The 11,365-nt window shown below is 30.2% G+C and overlaps 1 protein-coding gene across 1 annotated transcript; it reads left to right on the top strand.

Moving 5' to 3' along the window:
• The first annotated feature begins 6,865 nt into the window (after positions 1-6,865).
• On the top strand, positions 6,866-7,553 carry LOC119670799. The gene is made up of 2 exons (XM_038081212.1): positions 6,866-7,062; positions 7,128-7,553. The coding sequence occupies exons 1-2, from the start codon at positions 6,873-6,875 to the stop codon at positions 7,286-7,288; spliced, it is 351 nt and encodes a 116-aa protein (XP_037937140.1). The 5' UTR covers positions 6,866-6,872; the 3' UTR covers positions 7,289-7,553.
• Positions 7,554-11,365: the final 3,812 nt, after the last annotated feature.

Genomic DNA, 11,365 nt, shown 5'->3' with positions numbered 1-11,365 from the left:
AAATAAAAAAATAACTAATAACCTGGAACTAAAGCACGGAAAGTTTGTGCAGCCTTGGTTACTTGTGGAAAAACACGATTAGTCATCGCTTCTAACTTGACAAGCATGCGTTCTAAGCCTGGCACTTGCAGTCCAAACAAATTACATACGGACTATAAACTGATTAAATAAAAATTCGATTATTTCCTAAGACCACTGCTGTAGAGTACTTGGCAGTACTCGAAACAGCGTTGTATGGTCAGCCAAATTTTAATAAAATTAAATAAATTTTTGTGTTTGCTCTTTCTTTTCCTTTGCTATTCGAACCCATTAAATTTAAAAAAAAAATAACTTTTTTGTCATTATAAAAAAACACGTTTATCGACACAACGAATTAAACTTTAAAAGAAAGAATTGTAATTATTATTTATATTTTTGTCTATATAAATATTACCGACGTTTCGAAGTTTGTTTCAGTTTGTTCGTCCAAAGGGCACAGTATTATTACAACAGTATTATATATATATATATACATAAGTATATATCAATTCCTTTAACTCCTAGGAAGAGCAAAGGACTGCATAGGGCTCTTGTGATAAAAGTTATAAATAGAGATAAATGAGATATAGTTGAAATATCATAAAATTTTGACAAGTAACATTTAAGAGTTCTCACTTTTTAACATTTATATGATGTATTCCCCCTCGGAATTATCAGCCGATATAATATGACCAGAAAAGAATCTCAAACCCAAATAGTCCTACCTGAGAAGATATATAGTACAAAGGGAAACTGCAAGATGGAAAAGGAGTGGAATTAGGATTTCCTTACAAAATAACGTCATTGTGGAACTTATAAAGAAGAGAGGGTGCAAGTAACTTTTGCAGATACTTCTGTTTTCTGTTCCGTTACAGATATCGGTATTATTAATAACTATTTGTTAAAAGATTATGTGACTAACATTTGACTGCTAAGTTATGCTTGCCTATACTCATGTATGCATGTGTATATAATGAGCACATACATGCCAGTTTTCTTATTTAGTAAATATATTAAAAAATTACTGTGGTTACACACGAAGTAAGCAAAATATTTTCATTTTCCTTCCATTTTAAGTTTTCTGGTGAGGAAACCATTTCATGTTGGCAAAAACTTCGGACCCATTTTAGGTAATTTTGCTTATTATGCCGTAAAATTTTTGTTGTTTCCTGCGATGCAGTAAAATGACCACAACAAACATTTGCGTTTGGGTTTGGGTTAAGAGGAATAAATGCTGCATTACAGTTTTTAATAGTTCGGTTTTGCTGCTTGTTCATGTGTAAATTTGGTTAATATTCAGGAATTTTGGTAATACGAATTCATTTCTAGTAAAATTAAATCCCTTTCAGTGTTCTCAGATTTTGGAAGAATATTGCTAAAAGCAAGAAAACAAATTATCTAAGCGTTTCTGAAGTGTAATTGCCTTACACATGCTTGATTACATATGGATAAAATAAAATTTATTTTATTGTTTTTAACTAATTTTCATATTTTAAATTTAGAATTTCAATCATAATTTTTTTAATTATTTAAAAGAATAATTTTTTTAAGACAAGAATTTTACGTCCCGTTTTACCGAACTCGCTCATTTATATTAATGAGTGAACGTTCACACTATAATGACCTGATTTATGTAGTTGATATAACTTATATATCAATAAAGCTATTAAAGAACTTTCGTTTATTTACAAATGATTTATAAGAGAAAACTTTCGGTATTGGACAAATAAATCTTTCAAAATGAAAAACGAGAAAAATTTAGGAAATATATAATTTAATTAATTTACAAAATATCAGCTAGTTTCAGAATAACTACCAGTAGAAGTTTCGTTATTACATGATGATGATCTAAATGGAGAGGAAATAAGATGATGTTTAGCTACCTTTTTAGTGAATTTTGTTTTATTATACATGACACATTTGCAATACCTTCCAATATCAACTTAAACTTATCATGATGCCTATATCTTATTTTTTTTGATTATTTCATTTATATTACAACTATTATAGATATCTAGTAATACTTTCAACAAATGAAGTTTGGAACTTTGAGTCATTTTAAATCATCATTTAAGATAACATGTTAATGATTACTTCAATACATTGCATACTATTTTAATACTTAAGGACTTAAACTTAATTTAATACTTAAGTAGGTTGGAAGTGTACGTTTTTTGTACTCTTCTTCCAAGGCAAGGAGTCTTCTTATATCCAAATTTGTGTGCTGCAGCAATATATTTAAATGATTACCACTACTTTTTTAAATTGTTTCGTATATAGTAGGGATTTTCAGGTCTTTGTGAATATCGTCATTTGTGATGTACCATCCAGCATCTACTATTGTTCGCAGAATTTTTGATTGCAGCCTCTGGACAATATTTATATTTGTCATGTCGTCATCAAACGTTGCAGTTAGTATTTCTCTACTTTTTGACTTAGGAATATCTGCTTTGTATAGTATATACAGAATCGGGCGTATTACACTCTCTTGAGGGAGACCGGCTTCTTTTTTATCATGTGGGATGTGTCGTTTTGATATTGCACAAAGAAGTATCTATGTTTAAGGTAGCTCTTCAGTAGTAAATAAAAATCGGCAGGTAATATTCTTAATAATTTGTAAAGCAATATCTAATCTTAAAAATATAACTTAAAACTAGAAGTTAACTTAATCTTAATATTTAATTTTGAAACACAAAATAAATTATTCCCAAGTATACTAAATATTTACAAAATAAACAACTTTGTCTAACTAATAATAATAAAATAATAATAATAATAACAAATTCTAATAAATAATAATATTTACAATATTAATAGTTCATCGCTGCTTAGTCATCGCTGGAGTCATTGTCTCCATTGTGCATTGCTTGCTTCCATTAAATTAGAAAACTTTACATCTGTGCAAGTTGCAGCTCGATGTGACGATTCTCCACATCCACCAGATTCCAAAACTGTTCCAAAAGGGTTTCATTTATATTGTCTTTCTTTCCATTTTTGCAGGTGTTTCAGAATCATCCAACGTAGATATTGGATCTGCTGATGGTCGTGGAGATGAGCATTGCGACAACAACGATGCATCTTTTTAATATGTGGAATTCCTTCCAGTCGGATGGCGCCCCTCCGAAAGGCCAAAACACTGCTGTTCTTTCCTGATTTCAAATAAACAAGTAATTAAATTAAAATGATTAACAGTAACTTAATATATATAAATACAAAACATTAATAAAATTACAACATACAAATCTTTTTTTATTATATAAAAGTTACATATACTATATTTAAAAAACAAAACAGTTTACGTATGAAATACTTACCTAAACCTTTCTGTGAGGTTGCAGACCTTCACTTTTACTTCCAATGATGTGACCATGAAACCTCTTTTTCTGAAATTCCGTGGCTATCTCATAAAAATATGTGCGTTCCGTCAGTCGCGCCGTAATTATTAAAGACTTTCGTCCCATAATACTAAAAAGTGCCTCTCGTCACTTTCCGATCACTCGTTTTGACATCTTTTCCTTTTCCGTGTCTGAAACTAATATTTGATTAAGTCACAACAAAAATCAATTATTTACAACACGTATTAAAAAATGTTGAATAAAGCCCGGAAAATTGGCAAGAGAGGTTGGCCTTTCCGCAGTAAGTGAAATTTACACTTACTCGATTTACACGACTAAGTGAAGTTAATATTAAATTTCGATATATACTAGTTTTTGAAAGCTTATTAAACAGAAGTAATTTTGATAACGATATTGAAAGAAATTTGTATTCCGATTAGAAAGGGGTTTGTTTCGATACTTGCTGGTGGAAAACGCAGACCAGGTGATCAACGATTTGGGAACCACTGAACGAGCTGGCTGCCGAAAGCTACTTGATGCGGCTAAGGACAACTGTAACGTCTGTAATGCCCAACTAAGTTAGTAAAGAAATGAGTAGTATATTCCCCAGATAAAAACATTTAAACAAAACAAAAATATTTTAGCTTGAAATTTATTTTTAACACTGTGAATATAACAACTAAAATATGTGTATGTATTGTATTTGCAAAATTAAAAAAAATTAAAACATATTTTATACATTCATGACTTCAATTATTTCGATTATTTCACAAGTTTGGTTTCTCTACATCTGGAGAAATAGAAGCTTTATCTCGACGTTTTCGATTTGAAATTGCACCATTTTTCAGAAAGTTATGCGGAGAATATTTATCATCACCGATTAAATCATTCAACGGATATCGTTTAACCACATCAATTCCTTTCGATTGAAAAACAATGTTTAGATCCTTCTGTATTTCCATATGCCATGGGACAGGTATCGGAATTGAAAGTTGAATTTGAGATGTCACTTCTGATGTCTTAGGCGCCTCTTCTGCAACTTGGCCATTTGTGACTTCATCGTCATCGTCATCGTGCAACACGGTGTGATGTTGTTCCACATGTTCTATTAAAAGCTCCAAAGTTTCATATTTTTCGCAACAATGAGAGTACTGGCACTCAAATTTGACCATTTTTAATAATTTTGATCTTAGAAACTTGAATTTATTCTGTTGACTTTACACAACCAATAAGTAAAAAAATTTTCTTCCCACGTTTATGTCAATTGCATCATATAAGAACAATGTTGCCAGATCAAATTATTAAACATGTGTTTTTTTAATTTACAAAAAAATTTATAAAAAAGGAATTTTAACACAATGTTCACACTTCACGATTTTCGAATGTGAATTGTTTTTATTTACACCGTAATACTTAAAAATTAATTCAGTTATAAATCAATGTTAATAAAATCTCAAAAATTCAATAAAATTTATATATTAATAATATAAATTTAAATAAGTTCTGTTTTTGGTTGAACTTCGACACAATTGCAGTTTCCTAAATATTGCAATTTTACAGATTTTGTTTGGAGAAAGTTTTTCAATTCAGCTAAATGTCGGTACTGTTTAAATAATCAGTTATCAAGATGTTACACACCGCTTTTCGTTCCTCCTGTGATGTGTTCCCTTACATCGACTAGAGTTAAAGATTTCCCAAGCTCATCAGACATGTTGTCAGACTTAGATTCGCGGACTTGTCGGATGCGTTTGGCAATAATTGATTCTAAAAATGTTTAAGAGCTAAGTACCGTTATTTAACGGTACCGTAATGTTTTAGAGTTAAGTACCGATATTTTTGCGCTCTTCTCTGTGGAGTTTCATTATTAACAAACACTAGTGCTCCGCTTTGTTACGTTTTCTGGTAAAATTTGTTTCAGCAAACCTAACTTTTTGCATAAGTCTGAAGTAAAACCTTTTCAGATTGAAAAAGAGATGGTCTTTCAGTTTACGATTGACTCTTGATCAGCACATTCAGCTACCGGCTGATACCCATTTCTTTTGTTTTTTCTTTAGTAGACTCTACATGTCGCGAAGAATGTTGTATTATCATGGCAATTGGGCAAGATAAATACTGGAAAATGGCGTAAATGGCTTGTATAGAGCCCCATGTACAAGTAAAGTATTTATACTACTGGTTGTAGTATCTAGATAAGCCATTTATGATTTAACTTAAGGCCCCAGCTAGGTTGATTATTAGCACGGGTCGTATTAAAATTTAGTTCAGCAGCGGCTAGGTTTTGCACTTACAGTTTGACCCATTACATTCAATTTCTGCTATCACGTCCTCGTCCTTCAACCTGGACAACGTGAACAACCAAATGAGAGACATGGTAACCAACTCGTGTTGATCTTGAAGTCACAGCTAACGAGACAGACAGCTTGGACGGAGCAATTTCGATATAATCGATTTAGCGGCTTACTGAAGTTGTGTAGCGGCTATTCACCAGAAAGGGCTACAGGCAGGTATTTGACTCGCTATACAATTTTCCGTGCTTCTGCTAAAATTTTGCGCTGTGCTGGCGAATTTAAAAATTTACCCAAGAAACAACAACAACTACAACTCTTGTTGAATTGAGTCTTTGGTGACACTATTTCGTCGATAAACAATCATCGGTTCAAAAATGATAGGTACAAAGTCTGCAAGTGGAAATCCTGTAGAAACTAATCCACCTGTATAGACAATGGCCGTCACAGCATGCACTCATATATGGAGGTGCAAAATTCATGTCAGAGAATCAAACAAAAACTATTGAGCTTGATTGCAACATGGAATGTTCAAACGTTATCAGAACTATCCATGGTCGAACAAGCTTTCAAAGTAAGGCGAGCTTACATCTTAGCACTCGCAGAAAATAGATGAAGAAGTATAGGAGAGTTCACAGCGCATACAGATAAACTCTTTGTAGATGTAGCAAATTTGCTAGAGCAAATGATGTTGGCATCATATCACGACATGCAAGATCTGCAAATACTCCTGGACAAATGTGAAAAGTGAACTTTAAACTTTAAATTTGATGCATTCAACTTCTAAAGTTTATTTTCTTATATATTACCAATTATAAACTTCAGTAGGTTTAAAAAGTCAACCTCAGAGTTTGAAAATATTGATTTAAACCCTAAAAAGTTTACAGGGTTGAGAATTTAAACTAAAATTTTCGACTATGTACATTTTACAGAAAGTGAATATAAACTTCATGTCTTCATTATCTTCAAATAATATATACATATTTAACATCGTATATAATTTTTATTTTGCTAACAAAAATCTGTGTTACAAAAGTTAGTGTGGCAACACTCAGTGTCTCAGTCTTAAACGTTCCTTCATAATAACTTTAACGACTGGAACACTCTTTTCTAATGCTTTTGCATATGTAAACAAACAAACACCTAAGCCAAGTACTGTGAAAAAAAGTGTTAAGGAAATATAAATAATTAATTTTTAAATTTACAATTAAATGTTTCGAAATTATAAATTACAATGGGAGTCTTATTTAAGAATGATTGTAAATATAAAAATTGCGGGCTAGAATTCGAAAATGTAGCAGCCTTGATACGCCACATAGAACAGGTTCATGTATTCGTAAGTGACAACGAAGAAACACGTGGTTATGAGCATATGATTGCGTTGAGTAAAATATTGCCGAATAATATTGAAGATGTTCAAATGGGTAAAATTAGCCATATCTACTCTAAATAAATATCCAAATTAATTATATTACAATTCAAATGAAAGGTATCCGTCTATGCCATGACAATCGTGCTCCGCAATTGCACACAGCATTGCCTGCATATTCTAATGAGAATGCCACTTCATCTATACAATCATATTATTTGGATGCTACTAACAGTCATGCATCACCACCTTCCTCGCTTGAATCGAATAGTTCTATTTAATTTTTTCAAGCGAATTAAGCTGGCAAATGGTACAAATACCATTTGTAATATTATTATTGAATTGCCTATTATATCACAAATAAAAACATCTGTAAGTAATGCTGCGACGCCGGCACCACCCACTCATATTCCTGATGATGGACAGCGCTTACATTCACAGTATTGTAGAAAAGAGTCCAAAACCCAGTTTTAATAACAGATCGATCACATAAAAAGCCATACCTTTCAAATTACCTAAAAAAATGAGTTTGAAAGCAAATGCTGAAAAACAGCATCGGATAGAGATACAGAAGAAGATATTAGAACTGTCGAAGATATATATAAATGTTCTAATTAACCTGAAGAAAAAATGGTTTGTCATCTCTCTAAACATTAATTTTTTGTATGCGCTTTAAATAAAACAAAATAAAATCATAAAAATATGTGTCTTAAGTTGAACAGAGTTACAATGTTATTGGTGTAAAGTTATGTATCTCAAAACTAGACAGTATAGTTTACCAATGAATTGCTAAAGGGCCAAAGATCGTTAAATTGATTGTGCAGCTGTGATAATCAAGAAAATTTCTTTGTGTTACAAACAGCCTGAGAAAATTTTAATGTTATTTTGCAATAATATAAAAATTTAATTAATTTCTCTAAACTGAAAGTTGTCAAAAAGAATCTTAATAGAAAAAAATACACATTTAAATGCTAAAAATCTTTTTCACCTGTGAAAGTGAATAAAAAAACTTTACAAAAAAATATTTAACTGTTAAAGTGAAGTAACAACATTTTGCAATTGAAATGAATTCGTATCCTGTACAAATCTTGCTACGAGCAACAAACTTTTCCGACAAACTTTGACTTTGGTTTTTGTTACAGTTTAACTTGGTTTCGTTGTTGACACAAAACAAAAACATTTTAAATAAAATACTTTATTTTTCATTTAAGGAAGGATTGAAGCAATTACACGCCCACAGTTTTGTTAAGGGGAAAGACTATCTATTTAAGCTGGAAAAACAAACTCAAGAAAAAGGTTGAAAATGATATTTGTATTAAAGAAGAGCAGGATATAAAGCAGGATATGATTAAGTTGAAACAAATGCTAATCCTATATTCATAAATAAATAATAACATTTAAGATCTTATAAAGTTTATAATGCAAATATATTTCCACTAAAAAAAATAACAATAGACAGCATACGTAATAAGTGCTTAAGAGTAGTTGATGAAAATTAACAAACAGTTGGATATACGAAAACTAAATTATAATAAGCAACATAAATTTTAAAAAGAACATATATATCGTGTAAATACATACATATATATAAATATATTTAGAATATAATTAATGTGATGATAAATAATAATTAAATAAAATATATTAGTTAATTCTTAATTAATTGCTTTTATTTGTTTTTGAAATGTGTAACAAAATTTATGGTCGTATGAATTATAAATCCTCATTGCGAACTCAGACTGATAACACCGTGAAATGGGTACAATTATTTACCTAGAACATGGCTGTAAGACTTGACACGAAATATAGTTATATCTGTATGGATCTTAAAATTTTATTGAAATGCACAATTATTATTGTAGTGTTATTGGATTACTTCTGGTAGATCCAATGGTAAAAATTTATTCAAACCAAACATAAAAATACTCTAGATATGAAAAAACAATACTGTAAAGCAATAAAAATAATTTAGAATGTATTTCATATACGTAATATTATACGCAACAGAAGTTTAGAAACAAACCAGGTAGAAATTTTGTTGAGCATTTAATAGTGCACATTGAAGAAACAAGGGTTCTGAAACAAGTCATATGGGTTTCTTATAATTATAGATGTTATGAATACCTCTTCAACTATAAATACCTGTGAATAAGTAATTTATTTTATAATTTTAAACAAAACAAATAAATATCAAATAATAAAAAATAAAGTCACTTGATCGCAAGTTATCCCTAAATTATGTATAAAAGTAGAAAAGTGAAATTGCTCACAGCATTCGTTATCTGGCTTTCGTCAAGTGCACATATATTGTAGACTAAGAGTAATAGAACTTATAACAATTTTCGCAATGGAATACGACAGTAATCATCATTTCGATCAAGAATTCGATTTGTTATTTGAAGTAGCTGGTGGTAAAAGACACATCGTGGAATTAGCATCACAAAGTGAAATCAAGCATGACGAACCACTAACCTACAGACCAGTAAAATCTGCAAGAAGAAGAATAGCACACGTACCGAAATATATGAATGATGTGGATGTTATTGCAATCGATTATAATCAAAAAGATACATCTAGAAAAATCACGGAACAACATGGAACCATAAAACCTATTGATTTGAAGAAGAAAAATAAACTTAAAGTGACATCTCAAACAGTACAAAATGCTTTAGTGAACGCAAGAGAGAAAAAATCGTCAAATTCAGAAAATAATATGAAGAGGAAGAGGGATGATCGAACTATATGTGCTGCTCAACAGAAAAAGCAAAAACTGTCTCAAAATATTCTAGACAATTTTATTAACTCAAGAAAGGCTCAAAAGAAATCTGTTAAAGAAAAAATATCGTCAGATCTTCATAATATTGTAAGTGTTACTGAATTTGTAAAACCGCAAGAAGCCCGACCATTAAAAGTAGATCAAAGATTGGAAATTTTGAAGAAATGCAAGCAGCTAAAAACTCAATCAAAAGTGAAAATACGTCCGTATTTGTACACAAAATACTGCTAGGCAAAATATAAAATTTTATACGAGTATAAAGACGGATATTTTTGTTAATAATATTTAATATGAAATATGAAATGTGAAATGACAAAGTATTTCTTACTGATACTCTTAATACTACATACATACTCTTGTAAATAGACATACATATCTTGTAAATACATATATATATATAAATTTATTTAAAATATAATTAATGTGATGATAAATAATAATTAAATAAAATATATTATTTAATTCTTAATTAATTGCTTTTATTTGTTTTTGAAATGTGTAACAAAATTTATGGGTCCTATGAATTATATATCCTCATTGCGAAATCAGACTGATAACACCGTGAAATGGGTACAATTATTTACCTAGAACATGGCTGTAAGACTTGACACGAAATATAGTTATATCTGTATGGATCTTAAAATTTTATTGAAATGCACAATTATTATTGTAGTGTTATTGGATTACTTCTGGTAGATCCAATGGTAAAAATTTATTCAAACCAAACATGAAAATACTCTAGATATGAAAAAACAATACTGTAAAGCAATAAAAATAATTTAGAATGTATTTCATATACGTAATATTATACGCAACAGAAGTTTAGAAACAAACCAGGTAGAAATTTTGTTGAGCATTTAATAGTGCACATTGAAGAAGCAAGGGTTCTGAAACAAGTCATATGGGTTTCTTATAATTTTAGATGTTATGAATATCTCTTCAACTATAAATACCTGTGAATAAGTAATTTATTTTATAATTTTAAACAAAACAAATAAATAACAAATAATAAAAAATAAAGTCACTTGATCGCAAGTTATCCCTAAATTATGTATAAAAGTAGAAAAGTGAAATTGCTCACAGCATTCGTTATCTGGTTTTCGTTAAGTGCACATATATTGTAGACTAAGAGTAATAGAACTTATAACAATTTTCGCAATGGAATACGACAGTAATCATCATTTCGATCAAGAATTCGATTTGTTATTTGAAGTAGCTGGTGGTAAAAGACACATCGTGGAATTAACATCACAAAGTGAAATCAAGCATGATGAACCACTAACCTACAGACCAGTAAAATCTGCAAGAAGAAGAATAGCACACGTACCGAAATATATGAATGATGTGGATGTTATTGCAATCGATTATAATCAAAAAGATACATCTAGAAAAATCACAGAACAACATGGAACCATACAACCTATTGATTTGAAGTAGAAAAATAAACTTAAAGTGACATCTCAAACAGTACAAAATGCTTTAGTGAACGCAAGAGAGAAAAAAGCGTCAAATTCAGAAAATAATATGAAGAGGAAGAGGGATGATCGAACTATATGTGCTGCTCAACAGAAAAAGCATAAAA

Source organism: Teleopsis dalmanni, chromosome 1 (genome assembly GCF_002237135.1).
Source record: "Teleopsis dalmanni isolate 2A chromosome 1, ASM223713v2, whole genome shotgun sequence".
NCBI lineage: Eukaryota > Metazoa > Arthropoda > Insecta > Diptera > Diopsidae > Teleopsis > Teleopsis dalmanni.
Note: the sequence above shows the minus strand (reverse complement) of the source record. Positions and strands in the feature narration are given on the sequence as shown.